At 38.5% G+C, this 26,909-nt stretch overlaps 2 protein-coding genes across 5 annotated transcripts in view; one reads left to right on the top strand and one right to left on the bottom strand.

The window, feature by feature from the left end:
* LOC144209366 (cadherin-7-like) overlaps positions 1-6,567 on the top strand; it is a 63,725-nt gene extending 57,158 nt beyond the window's left edge. Inside the window, exons 14-17 of one of the 2 annotated variants that reach the window (XR_013329101.1) lie at positions 2,504-2,621; positions 3,979-4,227; positions 5,213-5,887; positions 6,120-6,567. Coding sequence is in view for 1 of the 2 variants with exons in the window: in XM_077735626.1 (XP_077591752.1) it covers positions 2,504-2,621; positions 3,979-4,227; positions 5,213-5,760 (915 nt within the window). In the remaining variant the exon portion in view is untranslated. Of the gene's footprint in view, positions 1-2,503; positions 2,622-3,978; positions 4,228-5,212 lie in introns of both variants that reach the window. The other variant, XM_077735626.1, reaches the window with a different exon arrangement.
* Positions 6,568-7,155: 588 nt separating this feature from the next.
* The window catches only part of cdh19 (cadherin 19, type 2), a 74,698-nt gene continuing 54,944 nt past the window's right edge, over positions 7,156-26,909 (bottom strand). For 2 of the 3 annotated variants that reach the window (XM_077735627.1, XM_077735628.1), the window contains 9 exons: positions 25,000-25,499; positions 24,517-24,575; positions 19,989-20,097; positions 18,436-18,561; positions 18,230-18,310; positions 8,056-8,182; positions 7,873-7,954; positions 7,715-7,805; positions 7,156-7,334 (listed from right to left, as the gene is read on the bottom strand). In XM_077735627.1, the coding sequence (XP_077591753.1) occupies positions 25,015-25,499 (485 nt within the window). In that variant the 3' untranslated portion in view covers positions 7,156-7,334; positions 7,715-7,805; positions 7,873-7,954; ... (4 more) ...; positions 24,517-24,575; positions 25,000-25,014. Of the gene's footprint in view, positions 7,335-7,714; positions 7,806-7,872; positions 7,955-8,055; positions 8,183-18,229; positions 18,311-18,435; positions 18,562-19,988; positions 20,098-24,516; positions 24,576-24,999; positions 25,500-26,578; positions 26,625-26,909 lie in introns of those variants that run through there. The other variant, XM_077735629.1, reaches the window with a different exon arrangement.

The following is a 26,909-nucleotide window of genomic DNA, read 5'->3' as shown; positions in this document are numbered from 1 at the left end:
CCCCCCCGCCGCCATCGCCGTCGCCTTTTGTCCTTTTCTAGCCTTTCCCCGTCGAAGCGCCCGCCCGTAAAGCAACGGAAAACATTGGCAGTCTCCTTCAGTCAGGCAAATTTGTGTCTACATCCCGGCTTGTCGCCATTAGAGGATTCCTCTGTAAAAAAAAAAAAAACATCTTCTGGGCTCCCGTCTGGAATTGCGAGCGCTTTAATGAAAGGCATTATACATTACAAAGTGTTTGATTTAAGTCTTGATTTACAGAAGGCCGCCGATAAGCCGCCCAAAGGACATGAAAAGGTTTCTAGCGTGTACAGGCTTGCCTCTTCCTCCGCCTCGCCGGGACGCATTTCCATAACGCGGCGGCGGCGGCTTTTGGCGGCTTTCGGCGACTCGCTGTCACGTCATTAGGTACGGCGGCGCGTTTACGGTAATCCCCGTAACCACGATAAACAAATGTCACAAAGGGCTTCGTTCAATAACGACTTTGATGGATGAGAAGGGCTTTACGCTTTTTTTGCGCGTATTTATTTATTATTATTATTTTTTGCAGTTGTAGCTATGAAACTACTGTAATCTCTGGACTATAAGACGCACTTTTTTTTCATAGTTCGCGATTGATATGCTTTTTTAAAAGGCTATAGTTATAAAAAAACAATAATAACAGGTACCGTTCCCTATTTCTAATGTCTATCCTTGGATTGAAATCGATTAAAAAAACAAAGTTAGCACGTGAAGAGAATGGAGGCACAAATAGGTCCGCCCCCCGCCGGTTAATAGTGGACGTTAGCCATCCATCGTTTGGAATGATTTGCATACGGTCGTCTTTGTGCGTCTTGTCGTTGTCGCTAAAATCCCGTTTTTCTTTGATGAAACTACTTAGGGAAGGTTTGTGTTTCTTTCACCTGCCATATTCCATAACTGGCAGCATGCCTTCAACGCCGCCGCCTACGCCGCCTACGCCGCCTACGCCGCCTACGCCGCCGCCGTTTCATTGCGCCTGACAACTGATTAATCCTCCGCGCCGCATTGATGGATCGCTTTGATTTGATTTAAATGGCTTTTTTTTTTTTATTCAAAAAAAGCAAAATATATATAGGCGAGCAGAGGTAATAATTTAGTGGAGATTGCTACGGGCTCCTTTAGGGACAAAAACCTTGTCAGTTTTGACAGACACCAGCGACGGCCAGACGCCCACTCGGGCGTACTTCATCCCGAAGGTTGTCAATTTTTGGATAGTTAAAACGGGGCGACCATTTCCGGACTGTTTTGCCAAAATAGCCTTAAATATGACAAGAAACTGGAATTCAGCCTGCATTTTCCTGCGTTTCTCCGCTTTACCACTAGATGGAGTTCAGAAACGCCTCTTTGTTATTTAAGTATTTTTTAATTATTTTAAAATTATGATATATAATTAAATACATAAATAAAGGGAATAATTGATAGTAATAATGGTGAAAGTAGCCGTTTGTTAGCTATTTTGATTCAGATTGTTTTTCGCTGGATATTTAGATTTTATTTTGGAAAAAATTTGTTTCAGTAGTGTAAATAAATGTATGTATATTCCCGCCCGCTGTCAAGCCATTTAATCGCAATGCCGTCCATAGTTACCTTGCGGTGAGGTGAATGCATTTTTTGCCTATATTTAAAATGCTAAAGTGACTTTCCATTTGACACTCTTCCTCCCTTTTTGGCTATTTCCCCTTAACTTCCAATTTGAAATTAGGGCGGATGCCAAACCACGCTCGGGGTTAAAGTCAAGCGCCGTTTGAAAAGTAAGGCCCAGCCGAACGTGAGTGAATGACGTGGAATCAAGGTTAGCGCTCTAAATGCGCCTTTCATTCGCCAAATGGGAAATTCCTGTAAACAAGGCTTCGGTCGGGTTTAAAAGTCCAAATAAGCAGCCTTCCTTTACCACTCGGAAGAAAATCATTTATTCAAAGGGGGAGGGGGGAGTTTGCGCGAGTCTAAATTGATTTCTAGCCAGCAAATATTTATGAATAAAAACATCATTACGGCGCACGCCAGCAGGCGCAAATAAATTGCTTTATTTACAGATTTAATTCCATGAATTATTGATGTCAGTGAACGTGTGTCAACAGAACGCTCGCCGTTCGTCCGTCCCTCCGTTTACGATCTGGACGCTCCTTATCGCCGTTTATTTTCATCTGTGTGATAATCCATAACAAATGTATTGTTTTGTCTTCCAAGGCCAACGTGCTCGATAGGTTTTGAGTCGTGGGAAGTGTCTTCTTAGGCTTTTATGACTCCATTTGTGGGTTATTTTGTGAAATGATGATTAGTTTTTTTTACTAGCATCTTTGCGATAAAATGAATGTATTTCTTTTCTTGAATAATGAAACTTTTTGAGTCTATTTTCTCTCCCAAAAAATCTGCTCTAGTCATTTTTTTCCTTTAGCTTATGACAAAAGTAGCGTTTTTCTCCTGTACTTTGCTGTATGCTACATAGCTAACATTAAGGTGTCCATTTTTGTTATTTGTCCGTCAGGTGATCCAGACGGTGAGCGCCGTGGACAAGGACGAGCCTCAGAACGGCCACCGCTTCTACTTCTCGCTGGACGCCGCCGTGGCCGGAAATCTCAACTTCACTTTACGTGACAACAAAGGTTAGTTAACAGCCGACCTTTTCACTCTTGGATACAAATGTAAAACATACTCAATGACAAGCGTCCTATCCGCCCTCGTTAGCATTTGTGCTAGCCCTGAGAGGTTTGTTATTATGTCTAAAAAACGAGTTAGCGCTAGCTAGCTAGATAGCAGGCTTTCAATGACTACTTTCAGCCTATTTTAGCATCTCTGAAAAGTCGCTTAACGTCCATAAATGGAGATTTTTAATCGAGTTGTTTGAAATTTAGCTTCAAATCAAAATAGATAAACACATTTTAATCTATGACGAATTAATAAGCACATTCAAAGTCCTATTTAGCACTTTTATTTCATATTTACAGCAATAAAATTACAAAACAGTTGTGTATTGATGGACGCAATGCAAAAAAAATGTTACTAATTGTTACCGACAGAAAAAGTGAGCGTCTAGAAAGTTCACCCCAATTTGAAACGGTGCTAACAATAGTAAGGTGCTATAATTATTTTATAGATGTCCTTACAGCCATTCCCAAAAAAATACAAATAAAATAGAAAATAGCATAATATGTCTCCCTTAAGGAAAAATGATTGACACAAGCCCATTTTTAGATTTTCCTCTTCTATTTTTAGTCCCCCCAGACTTTATTTTTTTTCTTTGCGTCTCTTTTTACATGACTTGTCGTCGTCAAACGGTCGTCGTGTAACAAGTGATGTCGACGCTTGAAGAATAACGTCAACATCTGTTGATTTTAATACTCTAAAACTTTTTCAGGGTCAAATAAGTGCCACTTTTTTTCTTTTCGGTCGCTTATTGGAATCGGCGTTGTTAGATGTGTAGGTTATAAACTCATTTGTGGCCTTTAGTTCAAAGCAGTGGTGTTGCTAGGGGGAGGGGCTTAGGGTAACCATGCCTACAAGGAAATGAAGATTCTGCAGCTGTTTTCCATCTAACATTGATTGACACCTCATTCACTCCAATTCATTCAGTTGAGGAGCAAACAATTGTTTTGCTAAAAGTTTGTTTATTTTAGTTGAGCTAAAAAACTAATATTAATTGAGAGTTATTCTTGTTTTTTGGACTACAACAACAAATACAAGTGAGTTTTAATAGAGATGAGTTTTATGGAGTTAGTTTTAATTGTTAGAGAGTACACTTTTAAATGTAAACGTTTTGTTCAAATGATCTTATTGGTACTAAACATTTTTCAACGACATTTTGTCGATTAAATGTCAATTGTTAAGATGTAAAAAATTATCTTGACACGTTGTTTTCTCCTAAATGTCATTAGTAATTTCCCTAAAAAAAGCGCTGTCTTTTTAGAAACTGTGACTATTTGCTGACCAAATAAACTGAATGTTATTTTCATTCCATTTCAGATAACACGGCGTCTATAGTGACCAAACGAGGCGGCTTCCGTCGCCGGGAGCAACCCACGTACCGGCTGCCCGTCCTCATCCTGGACGGCGGCAGTCCGGCCCAGAGCAGCACCAACACGCTGTCGGTGCGGGTGTGCGAGTGCGACTCCGAGGCGGCCCCCCGCTCTTGCGGCGCCGTGGCCTACGCCGCCGCCGGCCTGGGCACCGGCGCCCTCCTGGCCATCCTGGCCTGCGTCCTCACGCTGTTGGGTGAGTAGAAAAACGCACCTCTTGACCGGTATGTAGTTGTTTGCGAAAAAAGCCTTACTATACTATGTCGTTTTTGAAGAGAAAAAGCCTTACTATACTATGTCGTTTTTTAAGCCAAAAAGCCTTACTATACTATGTCGTTTTTTGAATCTAAAAGCCTTACTATACTATGTCGTTTTTTGAATCTAAAAGCCTTACTATACTATGTCGTATTTTGAAGTAAAAAGCCTGACTAAAAGCAAAACAAACTCCAGTGAGCGAGGAGCCACCTGGGATGAAGGCCTCGAACCCGGACGCAGTTGCGAGGCCACTCGACTGGCGTCTGTCTAGATTTCAAAAGCTCACAAATTCAAGTGTGCATGAAAGAAATCCAGCTTGAAAATATCGAAAGAAATGACTTGGCTTCTCCGACTGTGACATTTGCGCTCTGCCAACAACATTTGTGCAGCTAAATTTGCCGTGTTACGCTTTGCCTTTATCCTTCTGCTTTCAATATTTGCAAAACCGCTGCCAATGGCTGGCCAACTCCAAAAAAAGATACAAAAAAAGGCAAATACAACCAGGCTCGCTTGGCGTCGCTCGCCTTCAATGGCAGCCAATCGCTTCAATATATTCAGTATAGTAAGGCTTTTTCCTTCAAAAAACGACATAGTATAGTAAGGCTTTGTGGCTTCAAAAACAACATAGTATAGTAAGGCTTTTTATTGGCAAAAAACGACATAGTATAGTAAGGCTCTTTCTCTTAAAAAATTGCATAGTATAGTCAGGCTTTTTACTTCAAAAAACAACATAGTATAGTAAGGCTTTTTACTTCAAAAAACGACATAGTATAGTAAGGCTTTTTATCGCCAAAAACGACATAGTATATAGTAAGGCTTTTTGGCTTCAAAAACGACATAGTATAGTAAGGCTTATTCTGTCTTAAAGCACAGGTCAATTCACTAAATAATACATTCTATTTGACCTTTATTTCTATTTTTGTCAGCCATGGTCCTGCTCATCGTGACGGCCCGTCGGCGGCGGAAGGTGCCGCTCATCCTGGAGGAGGAGCGCGACGTCCGCGAGAACATCGTCCGCTACGACGACGAAGGCGGCGGCGAGGAGGACACGGAGGCCTTCGACATGGTGGCGCTACGCAACCTCAACGCCATGCGGGACCCAGGCGCGCGGCGAGACGTCACCCCGGACACGCCCGCCGTCTTCGCCGGCTACGCCACGACCGGCCGCCCGCCACCCACGGCGCCGCCGCCTCCGGCGCGCAAGTCGCTCCCGGACAATGTGGCCTTCCGGGAGTTCATCTGGGAGCGGCTCAGGGACGCGGACGGCGACGGCTCGGCGCCGCCCTACGACTCGCTGCAGACGTACGCCTTCGAGGGCAGCGGCTCGGTGGCCGACTCGCTCAGCTCGCTGGAGTCGCTGGGCGCCGACTCGGACCAGAGCTACGACTACCTGGGCAACTGGGGGCCGCCTTTCCGGAAGCTGGCCGACCTCTACGGCGACGGCAGGGGCGGCGGAGGCGTGGCCTTCTCGTAGCCCTTGGAGGAGGAGCTCCTTATGGACGCCAGAGCTAAAGACTCGGACAGATTGGACTTTCTCTCTCCTTGACAGACCAAGCTTTTCCACGGCGATCCTTTCTCCCAACTTCGCCCGACGACACCAGGTTTGTCTTTTTCGCCGATTGGGTTTTTAGCTGAAACGTTACCATTCTGAAGGAATGGACGCTTGGAGTAAGTGTACTGTCTAACATTTTGGCAATGTGGATTAAAATTCCCATTGACTTGGAATGTGCAGAGGCTCAAACCAAGTTATTCTAAAGACGTAATGTCGTCCAAAGTATGACATATTGGACATGGTTGCTTGTTTTTTAATCCAACCTTCTTCCCTTCCTTCAGCTGTACAAAAAAGCGTCAAGCGCGTGGACATTCCTACTCCGCTTGATCGTGTGACATTGACGCCACTTAGACGCTAGAAGAAACAAACGTAAGGTGGAACTTTTTTGCTTCTGTAGTCCAGCACACTTTTATTCATGGTACACACACACACACACAATGTATAATAGTCTTGTTGTTCACACTTTACAGACAGTACAGAGTGTTCCCAGATGTTTGACCTCACTTTGTAGGCCAATCATTTTGCCAATCTTTGTTGGAATAACCTGAAATTTTCACAGCTCGTGTAGCAGTGCTTCAAGTATTTGTGTGTAACGTTTGGCATTTCTCTCTTCTCAGGTTAACAAATGCCGGTCACTTGAGAAGAAAAGGCATTTAGCGTGTCGGAGGATACTCGACCGGACGGACTCAATCATCCCAAGACTTCTTCACGAGATTTGCAGAGAAGACACCAACAGAAATAGGACTTGGCGCCAAACACTTGAAGAAAAGGGCTGCTTGTGCATCGCTGAATCCTCAGGACGGCCATCAACACCCGCCGAGACAGGAGAGCAGCTTGGTGAAGCTTTCCTTCGTAGTCCTGGGAAGAGTGTTGCAACGTGGCTTTCCACACTTGCTCTTCTTCTAACACTCTTCCCGGGCCTACGCAGGAAGACTTCACCAACATGCTTTCCTGTCTCTGCTGATGTTGATGGCCGTCCTAGCGATGCAGAAGCAGCCATTTTCTTCAAGTATTTAGTGCCAAGTCCTATTTTTGTGGGTGTCTCCTTTGCAAATCTTGTGAAAAAGTCTTGGGTGACTGAGTCTAACCCACCGAGCAAACTCTTAACACGCAAAATACCTTTTCTTTTAAAGTGTAAAGCATTTGTTAACCTGAAAAGATAGAAATGCTAAAGGTTACACACGAAATACTTGTGGCATTGGTACACGAGCTGCGAACATTTGAAGTCATTCCAACTTAAATTGCCAATGTTTGGCCTATCAAAATGGGGTCAAACATCTCGGAACATTCTTTACAACGGTATTTATTTTCAGTGGGCAGGATTGTAACTTTTTATTCTGTCTTTTCATGAAATAAAATTGGCATTAACTACTTGTGTTTCTCCTTTGCCACCGCCGGGGCTTGAACCCGGGTCCCTGCGACCACAGTCCGGTGCTTAGCACACTGCGCCACCGCTACAGTTGAGTTCCAATTTTTTTTTCTCCTACTTATCAGACCTAAGGAGAGAAACACTTAGAAAAATTACTACGTCAATATGGTCGATTTAACCAAAGTGGTGGACTTGGGACTTCTCACCTCAGGGGGTTGCCAGGTATCCTACCTGGCAACCCCCTGAGGTGAGAAGTCCCAAGTCCACCACTTCGGTATAACTGACCATGTAGACTTAGTATAAAAACTACATCTACATGGTCAATTACACCGAGGTGGTGGACTTAGGACTTCTCATCTCAGGAGGTTGCCAGGTACCCTTACTGGCAACCCCCTGAGGTGAGAAGTCCCAAGTCCACCACCTAGGGTGTGGAACCCAGGCCACCGCGCCACCACTGGGTTCTATCGGACTCCTTTCCTAGAAGAGAAAGTGCCTTAGTATACATACCTTATGGACGTTGGATTAAGCACACATTGGGACACCTTGGGGAAGGCTGGCGGCTGCAATGGGAATCCTTACTTGTTTCACTTGCTCACACCTAGAAGAGGACATTTTTAAACATTCAATTCAAGTAAGTCTACCTGGGTAGACTTTGAGCTTCTCACCTGAGAGGTCGCCAGACGTCTTGACGCGTGGAATCAAACCCAAGTTGCTGTGAGTAGAGTCCCTTTTTTCTCTTGGCCAAGCCTAAAATGAGAAAGTATATATTAATAATGCTTGTTATACTTGTCTTACTATAGTCCATCCACTATAGTCGATTTTTAAGAAGATGAACGATTCCACCAGACCAAACGAGGACGGGTTGCCGGACGCCGACGTCTTTGTCCATCAGAATCAGGGAGAGACGGTTGACACGGGCGATACTTGGCGGCAATCAGGCTCCGCGTTGAAGTTGATTGCAGGCCGTGATCATCACTGACGAAGACAGCAATCCAGACACAAATAGCCTTACTATACATTGTCTTTATTAAACATTGTCCTGTCCTTTTTTTTTTATAGAAAAGCCTTACTATACTATGTCGTTTTTTTGAAGAAAAAAGCCTTACTATACTATGTCGTTTTTTTTAAGAAAAAAGCCTTACTATACCATGTCGTTTTGTCCGAATAAAAAGCCTTACTATACTATGTCATTTTTTCTTCAAAAAAACGACATAGTATAGTAAGGCTTTTTTCATCAAAAAAACGACATAGTATAGTAAGGCTTTTTATCGCCAAAAACGACATAGTATAGTAAGGCTTTTTATTCGGACAAAACGACATAGTATAGTAAGGCTTTTTTCTTCAAAAAACGACACAGTATAGTAAGGCTTTTTTATTCAGAAAAACGACATAGTATAGTAAGGCTTTTTTATTAAAAAAACGACATAGTATAGTAAGGCTTTTTTATTCAAAAAAAACGACATAGTATAGTAAGGCTTTTTTATTCAAAAAAACGACATAGTATAGTAAGGCTTTTTTATTCAAAAAACAACATAGTATAGTAAGGCTTTTTTATTCAAAAAAACGACATAGTATAGTATGTCGTTTTTTTGAATAAAAAAGCCTTACTATACTATGTCGTTTTTTTGAAGAAAAAAGCCTTACTATATATACTATGTCGTTTTTTTGAAGAAAAAAGCCTTACTATACTATGTCGTTTTTTCCGAATAAAAAGCCTTACTATACTATGTCGTTTTTGGCGATAAAAAGCCTTACTATACTACGACGTTTTTTTGAATAAAAAAGCCTTACTATACTATGTCGTTTTTTTGAATAAAAAAGCCTTACTATACTATGTCGTTTTTTTGAATAAAAAAGCCTTACTATACTATGTCGTTTTTTGAATAAAAAAGCCTTACTATACTATGTCGTTTTTTTGAATAAAAAAGCCTTACTATACTATGTCGTTTTTTTGAATAAAAAAGCCTTACTATACTATGTCGTTTTTTTGAATAAAAAAGCCTTACTATACTATGTCGTTTTTTTGAAGAAAAAAGCCTTACTATACTATGTCGTTTTTTTGAATAAAAAAGCCTTACTATACTATGTCGTTTTTGAATAAAAAAGCCTTACTATACTATGTCGTTTTTTTGAATAAAAAAGCCTTACTATACTATGTCGTTTTTTGAATAAAAAAGCCTTACTATACTATGTCGTTTTTTTGAATAAAAAAGCCTTACTATACTATGTCGTTTTTTTGAATAAAAAAGCCTTACTATACTATGTCGTTTTTTTGAATAAAAAGCCTTACTATACTATGTCGTTTTTTTGAAGAAAAAAGCCTTACTATACTATGTCGTTTTTTTGAATAAAAAAGCCTTACTATACTATGTCGTTTTTGAATAAAAAAGCCTTACTATACTATGTCGTTTTTTTGAATAAAAAAGCCTTACTATACTATGTCGTTTTTTGAATAAAAAAGCCTTACTATACTATGTCGTTTTTTTGAATAAAAAAGCCTTACTATACTATGTCGTTTTTTTGAATAAAAAAGCCTTACTATACTATGTCGTTTTTTTGAATAAAAAAGCCTTACTATACTATGTCGTTTTTTTGAAGAAAAAAGCCTTACTATACTATGTCGTTTTTTTGAATAAAAAAGCCTTACTATACTATGTTGTTTTTTTAATAAAAAAGCCTTACTATACTATGTCGTTTTTTTGAAGAAAAAAGCCTTACTATACTATGTCGTTTTTTTGAAGAAAAAAGCCTTACTATACTATGTCGTTTTTTCCGAATAAAAAGCCTTACTATACTATGTCGTTTTTGGCGATAAAAAGCCTTACTATACTATGACGTTTTTTTGAATAAAAAAGCCTTACTATACTATGTCGTTTTTTCCGAATAAAAAGCCTTACTATACTATGTCGTTTTTGGCGATAAAAAGCCTTACTAAACTATGACGTTTTTTTGAATAAAAAAGCCTTACTATACTATGTCGTTTTTTTGAATAAAAAAAGCCTTACTATACTATGTCGTTTTTTTGAATAAAAAAGCCTTACTATACTATGTCGTTTTGTCCGAATAAAAAGCCTTACTATACTATGTCGTTTTTTTGAAGGAAAAAGCCTTACTATACTATGTCGTTTTTTTGAATAAAAAAGCCTTACTATACTATGTCGTTTTTTTGAATAAAAAAGCCTTACTATACTATGTCGTTTTTTTGAATAAAAAAGCCTTACTATACTATGTCGTTTTTTTGAAGAAAAAAGCCTTACTATACTATGTCGTTTTTTTGAATAAAAAAGCCTTACTATACTATGTCGTTTTTGAATAAAAAAGCCTTACTATACTATGTCGTTTTTTTGAATAAAAAAGCCTTACTATACTATGTCGTTTTTTGAATAAAAAAGCCTTACTATACTATGTCGTTTTGTCCGAATAAAAAGCCTTACTATACTATGTCGTTTTTTTGAAGGAAAAAGCCTTACTATACTATGTCGTTTTTTTGAATAAAAAAGCCTTACTATACTATGTCGTTTTGTCCGAATAAAAAGCCTTACTATACTATGTCGTTTTTTTTAAGGAAAAAGCCTTACTATACTATGTCGTTTTTTGAAGGAAAAAGCCTTACTATACTATGTCGTTTTTTTGAATAAAAAAGCCTTACTATACTATGTCGTTTTTTTGAATAAAAAAGCCTTACTATACTATGTCGTTTTTTTGAATAAAAAAGCCTTACTATACTATGTCGTTTTTTTAATAAAAAAGCCTTACTATACTATGTCGTTTTTTTGAATAAAAAAGCCTTACTATACTATGTCGTTTTTTTGAAGAAAAAAGCCTTACTATACTATGTCGTTTTTTCCGAATAAAAAGCCTTACTATACTATGTCGTTTTTGGCGATAAAAAGCCTTACTATACTATGTCGTTTTTTTGAAGAAAAAAGCCTTACTATACTATGTCGTTTTTTTGAATAAAAAAGCCTTACTATACTATGTCGTTTTTTTGAATAAAAAAGCCTTACTATACTATGTCGTTTTTTTGAATAAAAAAGCCTTACTATACTCTGTCGTTTTTTTGAATAAAAAAGCCTTACTATACTATGTCGTTTTTTTGAAGAAAAAAGCCTTACTATACTATGTCGTTTTTTGAAGGAAAAAGCCTTACTATACTATGTCGTTTTGTCCGAATAAAAAGCCTTACTATACTATGTCGTTTTTGGCGATAAAAAGCCTTACTATACTATGTCGTTTTTTTGAAGAAAAAAGCCTTTCTTTACTATGTCGTTTTTTTGAATAAAAAAGCCTTACTATACTATGTTGTTTTTTTGAATAAAAAAGCCTTACTATACTATGTCGTTTTTTTGAATAAAAAAGCCTAACTATACTATGTCGTTTTTTTTAATAAAAAAGCCTTACTATACTATGTCGTTTTGTCCGAATAAAAAGCCTTACTATACTATGTCGTTTTTGGCGATAAAAAGCCTTACTATACTATGACGTTTTTTTGAATAAAAAAGCCTTACTATACTATGTCGTTTTTTTGAATAAAAAAGCCTTACTATACTATGTCGTTTTTTTGAATAAAAAAGCCTTACTATACTATGTCGTTTTTTTGAAGAAAAAAGCCTTACTATACTATGTCGTTTTTTGAAGAAAAAAGCCTTACTATACTATGTCGTTTTTTTTAAGAAAAAAGCCTTACTATACTATGTCGTTTTTTTTAAGAAAAAAGCCTTACTATACTATGTCGTTTTTTGAAGAAAAAAGCCTTACTATACTATGTCGTTTTTTTGAATAAAAAAGCCTTACTATACTATGTCGTTTTGTCCGAATAAAAAGCCTGACTATACTATGTCGTTTTTTTGAATAAAAAAGCCTTACTATACTATGTCGTTTTTTTGAATAAAAAAGCCTTACTATACTATGTCGTTTTTTTGAAGAAAAAAGCCTTACTATACTATGTCGTTTTTTTCCGAATAAAAAGCCTTACTATACTATGTCGTTTTTGGCGATAAAAAGCCTTACTATACTATGACGTTTTTTTGAATAAAAAAGCCTTACTATACTATGTCGTTTTTTCCGAATAAAAAGCCTTACTATACTATGTCGTTTTTGGCGATAAAAAGCCTTACTATACTATGACGTTTTTTTGAATAAAAAAGCCTTACTATACTATGTCGTTTTTTTGAATAAAAAAGCCTTACTATACTATGTCGTTTTTTCCGAATAAAAAGCCTTACTATACTATGTCGTTTTTGGCGATAAAAAGGCTTACTATACTATGACGTTTTTTTGAATAAAAAAGCCTTACTATACTATGTCGTTTTTTCCGAGTAAAAAGCCTTACTATACTATGTCGTTTTTGGCGATAAAAAGCCTTACTATACTATGACGTTTTTTTGAATAAAAAAGCCTTACTATACTATGTCGTTTTTGGCGATAAAAAGCCTTACTATACTATGACGTTTTTTTGAATAAAAAAGCCTTACTATACTATGTCGTTTTTTCCGAGTAAAAAGCCTTACTATACTATGTCGTTTTTGGCGATAAAAAGCCTTACTATACTATGACAATTTTTTGAATAAAAAAGCCTTACTATACTATGTCGTTTTTTTGAATAAAAAAGCCTTACTATACTATGTCGTTTTTTTGAATAAAAAAGCCTTACTATACTATGTCGTTTTTTTGAATAAAAAAGCCTTACTATACTATGTCGTTTTTTTGAAGAAAAAAGCCTTACTATACTATGTCGTTTTTTGAAGAAAAAAGCCTTACTATACTATGTCGTTTTTTTTAAGAAAAAAGCCTTACTATACTATGTCGTTTTTTTGAAGAAAAAAGCCTTACTATACTATGTCGTTTTTTGAAGAAAAAAGCCTTACTATACTATGTCGTTTTTTTGAATAAAAAAGCCTTACTATACTATGTCGTTTTGTCCGAATAAAAAGCCTTACTATACTATGTCGTTTTTTTGAATAAAAAAGCCTTACTATACTATGTCGTTTTTTTGAATAAAAAAGCCTTACTATACTATGTCGTTTTTTTGAATAAAAAAGCCTTACTATACTATGTCGTTTTTTTGAAGAAAAAAGCCTTACTATACTATGTCGTTTTTTTCCGAATAAAAAGCCTTACTATACTATGTCGTTTTTGGCGATAAAAAGCCTTACTATACTATGACGTTTTTTTGAATAAAAAAGCCTTACTATACTATGTCGTTTTTTCCGAATAAAAAGCCTTACTATACTATGACGTTTTTTTGAATAAAAAAGCCTTACTATACTATGTCGTTTTTTTGAATAAAAAAGCCTAACTATACTATGTCGTTTTTTTGAATAAAAAAGCCTTACTATACTATGTCGTTTTTTTGAATAAAAAAGCCTTACTATACTATGTCGTTTTTTTGAAGAAAAAAGCCTTACTATACTATGTCGTTTTTTCCGAATAAAAAGCCTTACTATACTATGTCGTTTTTGGCGATAAAAAGCCTTACTATACTATGACGTTTTTTTGAATAAAAAAGCCTTACTATACTATGTCGTTTTTTCCGAGTAAAAAGCCTTACTATACTATGTCGTTTTTGGCGATAAAAAGCCTTACTATACTATGACGTTTTTTTGAATAAAAAAGCCTTACTATACTATGTCGTTTTTGGCGATAAAAAGCCTTACTATACTATGACGTTTTTTTGAATAAAAAAGCCTTACTATACTATGTCGTTTTTTCCGAGTAAAAAGCCTTACTATACTATGTCGTTTTTGGCGATAAAAAGCCTTACTATACTATGACGTTTTTTTGAATAAAAAAGCCTTACTATACTATGTCGTTTTTTTGAATAAAAAAGCCTTACTATACTATGTCGTTTTTTTGAATAAAAAAGCCTTACTATACTATGTCGTTTTTTTGAATAAAAAAGCCTTACTATACTATGTCGTTTTTTTGAAGAAAAAAGCCTTACTATACTATGTCGTTTTTTGAAGAAAAAAGCCTTACTATACTATGTCGTTTTTTTTAAGAAAAAAGCCTTACTATACTATGTCGTTTTTTTGAAGAAAAAAGCCTTACTATACTATGTCGTTTTTTGAAGAAAAAAGCCTTACTATACTATGTCGTTTTTTTGAATAAAAAAGCCTTACTATACTATGTCGTTTTGTCCGAATAAAAAGCCTTACTATACTATGTCGTTTTTTTGAATAAAAAAGCCTTACTATACTATGTCGTTTTTTTGAATAAAAAAGCCTTACTATACTATGTCGTTTTTTTGAAGAAAAAAGCCTTACTATACTATGTCGTTTTTTTCCGAATAAAAAGCCTTACTATACTATGTCGTTTTTGGCGATAAAAAGCCTTACTATACTATGACGTTTTTTTGAATAAAAAAGCCTTACTATACTATGTCGTTTTTTCCGAATAAAAAGCCTTACTATACTATGACGTTTTTTTGAATAAAAAAGCCTTACTATACTATGTCGTTTTTTTGAATAAAAAAGCCTAACTATACTATGTCGTTTTTTTGAATAAAAAAGCCTTACTATACTATGTCGTTTTTTTGAATAAAAAAGCCTTACTATACTATGTCGTTTTTTTGAAGAAAAAAGCCTTACTATACTATGTCGTTTTTTCCGAATAAAAAGCCTTACTATACTATGTCGTTTTTGGCGATAAAAAGCCTTACTATACTATGACGTTTTTTTGAATAAAAAAGCCTTACTATACTATGTCGTTTTTTCCGAGTAAAAAGCCTTACTATACTATGTCGTTTTTGGCGATAAAAAGCCTTACTATACTATGACGTTTTTTTGAATAAAAAAGCCTTACTATACTATGTCGTTTTTGGCGATAAAAAGCCTTACTATACTATGACGTTTTTTTGAATAAAAAAGCCTTACTATACTATGTCGTTTTTTCCGAGTAAAAAGCCTTACTATACTATGTCGTTTTTGGCGATAAAAAGCCTTACTATACTATGACGTTTTTTTGAATAAAAAAGCCTTACTATACTATGTCGTTTTTTTGAATAAAAAAGCCTTACTATACTATGTCGTTTTTTTGAATAAAAAAGCCTTACTATACTATGTCGTTTTTTTGAATAAAAAAGCCTTACTATACTATGTCGTTTTTTTGAAGAAAAAAGCCTTACTATACTATGTCGTTTTTTGAAGAAAAAAGCCTTACTATACTATGTCGTTTTTTTTAAGAAAAAAGCCTTACTATACTATGTCGTTTTTTTGAAGAAAAAAGCCTTACTATACTATGTCGTTTTTTGAAGAAAAAAGCCTTACTATACTATGTCGTTTTTTTGAATAAAAAAGCCTTACTATACTATGTCGTTTTGTCCGAATAAAAAGCCTTACTATACTATGTCGTTTTTTTGAATAAAAAAGCCTTACTATACTATGTCGTTTTTTTGAATAAAAAAGCCTTACTATACTATGTCGTTTTTTTGAATAAAAAAGCCTTACTATACTATGTCGTTTTTTTGAAGAAAAAAGCCTTACTATACTATGTCGTTTTTTTCCGAATAAAAAGCCTTACTATACTATGTCGTTTTTGGCGATAAAAAGCCTTACTATACTATGACGTTTTTTTGAATAAAAAAGCCTTACTATACTATGTCGTTTTTTCCGAATAAAAAGCCTTACTATACTATGACGTTTTTTTGAATAAAAAAGCCTTACTATACTATGTCGTTTTTTTGAATAAAAAAGCCTAACTATACTATGTCGTTTTTTTGAATAAAAAAGCCTTACTATACTATGTCGTTTTTTTGAATAAAAAAGCCTTACTATACTATGTCGTTTTTTTGAAGAAAAAAGCCTTACTATACTATGTCGTTTTTTCCGAATAAAAAGCCTTACTATACTATGTCGTTTTTGGCGATAAAAAGCCTTACTATACTATGACGTTTTTTTGAATAAAAAAGCCTTACTATACTATGTCGTTTTTTCCGAGTAAAAAGCCTTACTATACTATGTCGTTTTTGGCGATAAAAAGCCTTACTATACTATGACGTTTTTTTGAATAAAAAAGCCTTACTATACTATGTCGTTTTTTTGAATAAAAAAGCCTTACTATACTATGTCGTTTTTTTGAAGAAAAAAGCCTTACTATACTATGTCGTTTTTTTGAAGAAAAAAGCCTTACTATACTATGTCGTTTTTTTAAGAAAAAAGCCTTACTATACTATGTCGTTTTTTTGAAGAAAAAAGCCTTACTATACTATGTCGTTTTTTTGAATAAAAAAGCCTTACTATACTATGTCGTTTTTTTGAATAAAAAAGCCTTACTATACTATGTCGTTTTTTTGAATAAAAAAGCCTTACTATACTATGTCGTTTTTTGAAGAAAAAAGCCTTACTATACTATGTCGTTTTTTGAATAAAAAAGCCTTACTATACTATGTCGTTTTTTTGAATAAAAAAGCCTTACTATACGATGTCGTTTTTCTTAATAAAAAAGGCTTACTATACTATGCCATTTTTTTGAATAAAAACGCCTTACTATACTATGTCGTTTTTTGAATAAAAAAGCCTAACTATACTATGTCGTTTTTTTTAATAAAAAAGCCTTACTATACTATGTCGTCTTTTTGAATAAAAAAGCCTTACTATACTATGTCGTTTTTTTGAAGAAAAAAGCCTTACTATACTATGTCGTTTTTTTGAATAAAAAAGCCTTACTATACTATGTCGTTTTTTCCGAATAAAAAGCCTTACTATACTATGTCGTTTTTGGCGATAAAAAGCCTTACTATACTATGACGTTTTTTTGAATAAAAAAGCCTTACTATACTATGTCGTTTTTTTGAATAAAAAAGCCTTACTATACTATGTCGTTTTTTTGAATAAAAAAGCCTTACTATACTATGTCGTTTTTTTGAAGAAAAAAGCCTTACTATACTATGTCGTTTTTTGAAGAAAAAAGCCTTACTATACTATGTCGTTTTTTTGAAGAAAAAAGCCTTACTATACTATGTCGTTTTTTTGAAGAAAAAAGCCTTACTATACTATGTCGTTTTTGAAGAAAAAAGCCTTACTATACTATGTCGTTTTTTGAAGGAAAAAGCCTTACTATACTATGTCGTTTTGTCCGAATAAAAAGCCTTACTATACTATGTCGTTTTTGGCGATAAAAAGCCTTACTATACTATGTCGTTTTTGAAGAAAAAAGCCTTACTATACTATGTCGTTTTTTTGAATAAAAAAGCCTTACTATACTATGTCGTTTTTTTGAATAAAAAAGCCTTACTATACTATGTCGTTTTTTTTAATAAAAAAGCCTTACTATACTATGTCGTCTTTTTGAATAAAAAAGCCTTACTATACTATGTCGTTTTTTTGAATAAAAAAGCCTTACTATACTATGTCGTTTTTTTGAATAAAAAAGCCTTACTATACTATGTCGTTTTTTTGAATAAAAAAGCCTTACTATACTATGTCGTTTTTTTGAATAAAAAAGCCTTACTATACTATGTCGTTTTTTTGAATAAAAAAGCCTTACTATACTATGTTGTTTTTTTGGCGATAAAAAGCCTTACTATACTGTGTCGTTTTTTTGAAGAAAAAAGCCTTACTATACTATGTCGTTTTTTTGAATAAAAAAGCCTTACTATACTATGTCGTTTTTTTGAATAAAAAAGCCTTACTATACTATGTCGTTTTTTTGAATAAAAATGCCTTACTATACTATGTCGTTTTTTTGAATAAAAAAGCCTTACTATACTATGTCGTTTTTTTGAATAAAAAAGCCTTACTATACTATGTCGTTTTTTTGAATAAAAAAGCCTTACTAAACTATGTCGTTTTTTTGAATAAAAAAGCCTTACTTTACTATGTCGTTTTTTTTTCAGAAAAAAGCCTTACTATACTATGTCGTTTTTTGAAGAAAAAAGCCTTACTATACTATGTCGTTTTTTTGAAGTAAAAAGCCTTACTATACTTTGTCGTCTTTTGATGGAAAAAGCCTTACTATACTATGTCGTTTTTTGAAGGAAAAAGCCTTACTATAAATGGGAATTTTTAAGGAAAAAAGTCTTACTTTCCAGTGTGCGTGGTTGTCCGTCTCCTTGTATCCTAAGATGGTCTGGCCAAACGATTCAGGATGTCCGCCGTCTCTGGCCTGGGGATGTTTTTTTTTTTTTTAAAGAAAAAAAGCCTTACTATACATGGTGTTTTATTTTTTTTGAATAATTGCACCCCCCACCTTCATTTCGATACAAAATCTGCACCCGTGTACGCACGCACCTGAGAAGACGCTCCTCCCCGAGCGACGGCGGGGGTCTTGTGGGAGCCCCAATTTTCCAGGCCAGAGAATCCGCCGGCGCCGAAAGGGAATCTCTGCTGGCGCCTCCTCGTCACGGGCGCCGCCGGCTGAAACGCAAACAAGGCGTCCTTTGAGAACAAAGCCGTTCCGCTAACAAAACAAACTTGGTGACGAGCAAATATTCCCAATGGTTTGCAAGCCAAAGTGGCTTTGACTAATAAAGACAATTTTCAACGTGCTTTTTCATTCCATCTTAACCCCATGGCCACTCTAGACACTAAATCGTGTTGCGATCGAGAGTTCAAAGCGTGGACAAAATCTGGCAACCCGCCACTTTAAGCACTTGACAGCGGTCTCCACATCGTCTCTTTGGGACGCTCGCCGCCATCAACAAGGCATACGGCCGTGGCGACGGAAGGTAAAAGGAAAGGACAGGCCATTTGAAGATGGCGCGCCATGAATAATGCAGCGAGCGGCGCCTTCAAAGTTGATGGTCTCTCCGGGACGGCGAGGAAGGAAGCCAGCCAGCGAGCCAGCGAGCCAGCGGTCAAACTCCATGATCATTTGCTCTCTCCTCCTTGTACTCCTCCCATCTTTTGACCGGGGAAGACAAAAGATGGATGAAGCGCCGATTGCAAAAACAGCCGCTCGGCGTCCGCTCGACAAGGATTTGATGGGCGACCGGGCAAAAACCCACCCGTGGATTCAGTGGCTTCTTTTGGAGATTCGCTAGATGGCGTCCTTTCCGACAGACTAGAGATTTAATGCGGCCTTACCAAGGTTTTAGTTTATTTATGTGTGAACTTAATGGGAACGCTTGAAATCTGATTGTAGTTCTGTCTATGAAAACAATAAAGTTAAAACTATATGACGTTTTTAAAAAGCAAAAAATTCACATGACGTCTAAAGGTCGATAGTAGAGTCCCATGCACTACGCAGGGGGTGCTGGAGCCTATCCCAGCTGATTTTGGGCGGTGGCCAGCCAATTGGAGGGCGTGAGGAGACAAACAACCAACATAGGGGAAATTACGCGTAAAATTAGCCTAGCATGCATATTATTGAATGTGGAAGGTAACCGGACTACCCTGGAGAAAACCCACGCGAGCCCAGGGTGTGCATGCAAACCCCACACAGTGAAGTCCCACCCGAGATCGAACCCTCCACCCCAGAACAGCGAGGCCGACGCGCTAACCACTCGCCGACGGGCCGCTAAACGTATATATGGCGGAATCAAAACACACTGACAGAATCCTAACGTTGACCCAACTTTCACCCAAGGAAAAGCTAAATATGACTTTTAGACTCAGAGAGAGATTGTTTTCTCTCCCCTGCGCTTATTAGCGGCGACGCCACGCCAGACTTAACGTCCCCGTACGACTCCGCCCCCGCATTCGGCACTACGATTAACCGCTTTGAAGGTCGGCGTCGGCGTCCAAATGGCGGAGAGCCGGCTAACGAGGCAACATCTGGCAGATGGCGCAATCGCCGGGCGCATTCATCTCCACTAAATGGCGCGCCGTGACGGAAAATTTACCTTCACAGGAGACGACGGCCACGTTAACGAGCGTCTTTGGTGGGAGACAAACGTCCTCGGGACGGGGAGGGACGGCGTTGTGGCAGCGGCAAATTCCCAAATGTGTCACCTGCGAGTTGAAAATAAGCAGTCAATAAAAAAAAGTATTTTTTGCCAATTTATTGATACATTTAGGACTAAATGATACAATTAAAAAGTACAATTAAAGTTCAATGACGTCATAACCCATTCAGTTAACCCTTTGAGTGCAAAACATTCTTTATATTCTTGTATTTACATTAAAAAAACTAAATGGGGAAGTGTTTTTCATCCAAAATATTGCAAAAATCAGAGTTTATTGTCATTTTGAGTGGTCGCAATCCCAATCTTTTTTTGTTTTTTATGTCTTTGAAGAGCACATCTCCAGTTGGCGACGTAGACGACAAGCAATTTAGCGTCTGTTTATCGCTTTATTCCAATGAAGAAGAAAGTATTGTGTCGGGCGTAAAAAGGAAATTGCATCAATTGCGCCATCTTTCACAAGCAAGCACGGCAATAACGCGGCGGATGCTGACAAGCGGGACATTTCCCGCCTCGCCCAGATAATCATTCAGCACGTCGCCGGCTCGAAACCAGCCAAAGCCTCGTCTTTTTTGACATCTCGGCGGGGCTGGAAAAGATCGAAAACCGGGGTAGAAAAAAATAAATGAGTGGGCGCAAACGCCAGTCCACCATTGGGCGGAAATGGGAAAGATTCACCTTGGCGAAGTCACGTCGTTACGAGTCGACGACAAACGTAAAGTACAGATTTGTTTTTTATTTTTGGCGAGCCGTCGTTTTGCTATCAATCGGAAGGAAAAAATGAATTCTTAGTGACAGATTGTGAGTTTTGACGGACATATTCAATGATGGAATCGTGTCCAAATATGCCAAAATAAATTACATAACTTGGGAATGGTTTGCCTCTGCATAGATGATACCAAGTGAGTCAGTTTTCTGATTGACAGGCAATATTATGACAAAGTATTCCATTTCTATAAGACACATGATACCTTTTGAAGGTCAGAAAGTACAATTAGCCTAAAATAATTAGAAAAAACATTTTTAAGACAATAATATTTTTTTACATTACACGCCAAACTATTCAATTTTCAAGAGAAATCTAATTTTAGGGGGGGAAGAAATGTAAATTTGACATCACTAATATAGAAAATGTATCAAGAAACAACTATAAAACGTCATTTAAAGTGAAATATTTGGAGGAAAGCTAGCAACGAATATTTGTGGACGACAAGGAAATCCTTGGAAGGACACGCACAAGGACGACTCGGGACCACCGCAAAATTTCCATGGCCCATCACGTTAATTCCCCCCAAAACAAAGGCTCTCCCCCAGGGAGGATCGTCGAATGGGCGATTGGGCGGAGGTCGCCACCAACACGGCAAAGGCGGCGACCCGGCGTGTCCGCTTAGCATTCCGCCACGGCGCTTTCCTAAAGGTTAGCGAAGCTAATTAGGCATTTATGCAGGATCTTCAAAGGTCTCCCCGTTATTAATGATGTGCTACTTTGCGAGGACTTGCATGGATGACTCCGACACCCTTCGCCATACTCGCATGCACAATGCGGACCCTCCTCGTGACTGGAATGGCGCTCGGTGCTTTTGGATAAAAAACAAATAAATAACGTACGAGCGGGTGGGCGCCGTCCAAGTGAGTCTTTAAGGTTCAAATTCAAATCAAGTTAATCATGTACAGACAATATTTTATATTTTTCTATGTCGATTTGTATTAAAAAAGCCTTACTATACTATGTCGTTTTTTTTTAACAAAAAAAAGCCTTAAAAAGCCTATTCATGCCTTATTTTTAATCCAAACTCTAATCTATAGACTAATAAATAAAACTGAATGTCTTATTTTTCCATGTAAATTAATAAAAACCGTAATATCTAGTTTTACATTTAAAAAAAATCCATTTAAATAATCAAGACAAAATTGGGCGTGTCAGGACGGATAAAATAAAAGTCTTACTAGTGCTTGTGTCCATAATAAATACAAAAGTCGGCCATTTTGGAGCAGACATCAGAACGCGTAAAATATCATTTTTAAATATTAACACTTTCTCCAATGAACGCCAAATTCGTGTTAGCGAGTGTATCTAAAGCTAAAGCTAAAGTCCAATGTTTCCTGGTGGTCTGCGCCTAGAAACTTGTCATTTTTGTCACGTTTCCAAGTACTTAAAACACACACACACACACACACACAAACAATTTCTCCGAGGCCCTTTTTTCCTGATGAACTGAACTGGATTAAACGAAGTTATCTTGCGTTTAGCCGTGATGTTTACGCCGGCCGGCCGGTCGGCTCTCGGCGGCGCGTAAATGTATTTGACAAGACGGCAAACCCCCGTCCGCCCCCTCCGCCCAAATAAAATTCAATTTCCATTTATTACTTCCATTCGGACTTGAATCAATTATGAATGACAGCTAATTAGCGGCGCGCGGCGGCCATCGCTCTCCGCCGTGTCAAAGTCGACTAAATCAAGCCCGTGTCACCCGGCCGGCGTGGACAAAAAAAAAAAAAAAAAAAAACTTTCTTTCTTTCTATTTTTTATGCTACTCTGCAGTACGGAGACTTCACTAATCATCTGTGAGTGTGTACGCGAGCTAGTAATAAGGCGGGAGAGAAAAAAAAAAAGAAAAAAAAATGAAGAGAAGCTTAGCCGTCTGCGTGTCGTTTCTCATTTCGGTCGCGGGAGGAAGTTGTCAATTTTTTTCTCGTTTTTTTGAAGGATGGCCGGCACAACAAAGGGTGAGTGACAAACAAATACGATACGAGGCTCGGCGTTGACCTTCTTGACGGCCGCCGAGCATTGTGGGTAATGTTATCGTTATCAATGACACTTTTGACATGGACTTGGAATAGCACAAAAAGTAAATAAAGATACCTAGGATGCTTAAAAATCAATTAAAAATGGCCTGATATCAACAGTTATCCATCCACAAATGGCCTAAAATATAAGAAGTGACATGGAACTAACAGAAATATCCACAATGGACCTATAAATCAACTAAAACGGCCTCAAATCAACATAAAGTTATCCGCAAATGGCCTAAAAAATGAGAAGTGACAAGAAATTGACAGAGAAATATCCAGAATGGGCCTAAAAATCAACATAAAATGTTGACTACATAAAAAGTGACTAGGACGCCAGCCAGAAAAATCTACGGGAGTTTAGCTAGCGAGCGCCAAGAAAGCATTCCCACACAAAAGTCATTCCATTTCAGAGGGGAAGAATGACATTTTGAGTCATTCTATTGGCGTCAAATGTCAAAACGGGCCGAAAAATGGGGGATTTTCTCCAAATGAATCTGTTCGGTTCAACAAGTGGAGAAGAAGGCTGTCGTAATGGACGTCATCAGCCAAAGAAAAGAGCCTTCCAGTGCTCCAAATTAGCCGCCGCGACAACCTTTTAAGGCCACAACGGGGGGTCGCTGACTTTTTAACACGGCGCCGCCATTTCAACGGACCGCCTTTGTTCTGGTCTTTCAAAGACTACCTTTTTAGGTGTCTTCTGGGGAAACTTGGACAGAAAAGACCACCAGAAAGCCTCGCAAAAGGATCGACTACTTAGAAAAAGACAGACGTCTCACTTGACCTTCAGCCCAATTAGGTAGGGTGCGGCGCCGAGGGGGCGGGGCCGCCATTACTCGGCCGGATGACACCCGTGCTTATTATGCGCACTTTGTTTCCCGGCGTACGTGCCTTTGTACATTTCAAATGAGGAACTTTGGCTCCTGTAAAACGCGGCGCTGATTAGCCGACGCCGTTCCGCCCGACGCTAACTCGCTAGCGGCTTTAATTGCACGCCGCCCGCACGCCCGACTACAAATGGAGATTTATTTCCAGAAACACGCCACGGCGCGGCACGTGTGCGATTTTGTTTTACTGACACTCGCCGGATATAATATTTCATTATGAATAGCATCACGGAATCAACGTTTATAGGTGACTAATACTATACGAGGGTCCACTACGCTACGAGAATAAAATAGTAGGTAAAATATTTAAAGGTGTACACCCACGGCGCAAAGTTATCACGTTATGAGGGGGAAAAAAAAAGAATAAAATTCTTTGGATTATGATTTTGGATAAATGAATTGAGATGGAGAATAATACAGTAGCGAAAAAAATATATGAGGTCTAATAAAATAGCATAATACGAGTGGAAAAAAAAAGTATACTGCGGGAAATAATTATTTGGTTTATGCTTTGGATAAATGAATTGGAATACTTTGTTGGTACAAAGAATAGTACACTAGCGTATATATGTATATGTCACTTGATAAAAAGTGGATAAAAGTTTCTACTTTGGATTATGCTTTTGAGATAATGAAATGGAATACTTTGTTTGTACACAGAATAATATAAGTGCGCGAAAATAGAATAAAGTAAATTAAATCGGCAATGTTACGATTATTTGGAATTTTTGGAAGAGTTAAGGATTTGGTTAAAGGGTGAAAAAAAGAGAGGAATGTTAGAAAATATTTACTTGGTAGTAGAAGTCGTTGGCCCACGTCGTCGTGCTTCTTTTCAGGCTTTTGTGTATCGCTGGAAATAGAATGAGACAGATGAGTGTTTTTGCAGCATTTTAGGGGTTAAAAAGCAGTTTGAAAAAGAAGCATGCAACGAAATAGAGTGACAAAAGGTGGACGGATTGAACAAGTGTGCTGCCCAAAGGTCTGAAAAAGAAGCACCCAATAAAAGAGTGTCAAAACAAAGCTTGAAAAACCGAGAGAGTCGGAGAAAAGTCTGAAAAAGAAGCACAGAACTACAACCCGGTCACCACAAAATGTTGAAAAACAAGCACAAAATAAAGTCACCCAAAACAAGTACAATAATAAAAAGAATCCCAAACTAAAATGACACCAGAGTGAAAAAAACCCAAATGTGGACAAAGCAGATATCAGAGAAAGAATCACCAAAGAAAGCAGAAATTGTGCCCAAAATAACGGCGCCGTCTTCAAAGTCGCACCTCGTGTCCCGGCGTTCAAAAGACGGTGTCCTCGGTGGCCCCGGCGTACCACGGGGACAACCTGACCCGGGGAGATCTGGCGGACGGCGCCGGCGGCAGCTCGCTCCCGCACGACTCCAGCGAGCTGAGCGAGCCGGCCGAGGAGCCGTCGCCCTCGTAGGCGTAGGCCACCGGTCGCTCAAAGGGCGGCGCCAGCGGGTCGCCGTCCGCCTCCTCCAGTCGCTCCAGGATGAACTGCCTGAAGACGTCGTCCCCGGGCCCCACCAGGCCGGACTGGCGTAGGGACGCGCGCAGGCTGGCCCGGACTCGGTCCCGCCCGGGTTTCCTGTCCCGCCGCTTGGGGTGCGGGCGAAGCGGGACCGGCGCGCTCCCGTTCGGTTCCCGAGCCGCCTCGGGGTAGCGTGGCGGGACGTCGGGCAACTCCAGTTGGGCGGCCTTCTTCTGGGCCTTCTTTCGCTTTCTGCCGCGTCGCCACAGGAGCAGGACGACGACTGACGAGACTGTGGAGACAAAAACAACGTCAGGACGGACACAACAAACATAACAACATGATAAAAATGTGAGCTGTGCCACCGAAATTAAGATTTTTCCAGCTCCGTGGGCCAATTTTCCACCATTTGTCAAAAGTCTGCTTATGCAGGGCTGTCAAAGTGGTCCTAAATGACTTGCTTCGACACCCCCGGCACGTATGCTCGCATGCTAGCTTGCCAATTTTGCTTATAGCTTTCTGTTTTGGGAAAGTTTGTCAAAAAAGTACATTTAAAATTGACCCAAATTCTGTGTTTTCTCGGTGGAATGGCTCACATGAGGAGAGCGGTGCCCAATTCCGGTCCTAACCGGTCTATTTTCCCTCCTCTAGCAGACCTGAATCGGAGCATCAACTCATCAGCAAGCTATCCAGAAGCCTAAAATCGATCCTGATGATTTGACTCAGGTGGCAAGGACGTGGAAAACAAAGCGGATGACAGACGTCGGCCCTCTGGGACCGGAGTCAAGCACCCCCTCGCATTCTACAACATTAGCACGTGTTAGCGTGTTAAAGTTGGGGTTGAAAAACACACGGCATTAAGTTTCTTCACACTGCAAACATAGCACAACAAGGTCTTTCTTATTAGTCCTGTTTTTTTCCCACTATCATATGACATTTGAGCCGGGAAGCTTACTATCTCTCATTAAACAAAAGTATCTTTTTCTCCCGTTTGACCTCTCCTCCGCACACCCATGCGGGAAAAGGTAAGCAAAGGAAAAGCGTGGCCACGTACGTCTCAAAACCTCTCGGAAACGGCGTTACGACAGCGTTTGTTTTTTTTTTTTTCTATCTTTGCCGGCTTCTCATCTGTCAAGGGTGTTAGCATAGCGGGCGCGGCGGCCATTAATCTTTCATAGCGTGGGCGAGGGGACCACGCCGAGCAACAGAGGTCATAATCAAGCTGTTGGCTATGCCGGAGACGTCGGCGTCCCGGGCTCCGAGGCCCTCGGCCGGCCGCCAGCTACGCGGCGCCCAGGGCTTGTAACTAGCAATCAAAAGCGCCCATTAATGGGACATTCCCACCGTCCGGGTACGTGTTCGCTAGCGTACTTGCCGCCGTGGACGCCCAACGCGGCGAGGTCGGAGGTCGTCGGATCTGCCGGAGGAGGAGGAGGACGTCAACAAACAATAAAAAGAAAATGCTAAGGAACTTGGCCATGCTGTGGGCGGCCATTTTGAAAGGGTGGGGCTCAATGAGGAAGAGGTACATGCAAAAATGCTTTAACTACAAATAAATTAATACAGGACTACGCGTGTTGGAATTGAACTTGATAAGATTCTTTTTAGGATTTTGGGATTGGATGTCCGTGCGTATATTTGCTAAAAATAATATTCTTAATTGAAGAAAAAAAATGAATTGAATTTTGTTTTTCCTCCTAAA

Source organism: Stigmatopora nigra, chromosome 16 (genome assembly GCF_051989575.1).
Source record: "Stigmatopora nigra isolate UIUO_SnigA chromosome 16, RoL_Snig_1.1, whole genome shotgun sequence".
Classification (NCBI taxonomy): domain Eukaryota; kingdom Metazoa; phylum Chordata; class Actinopteri; order Syngnathiformes; family Syngnathidae; genus Stigmatopora; species Stigmatopora nigra.
This window is presented reverse-complemented; position numbering and strand designations above follow the sequence as displayed.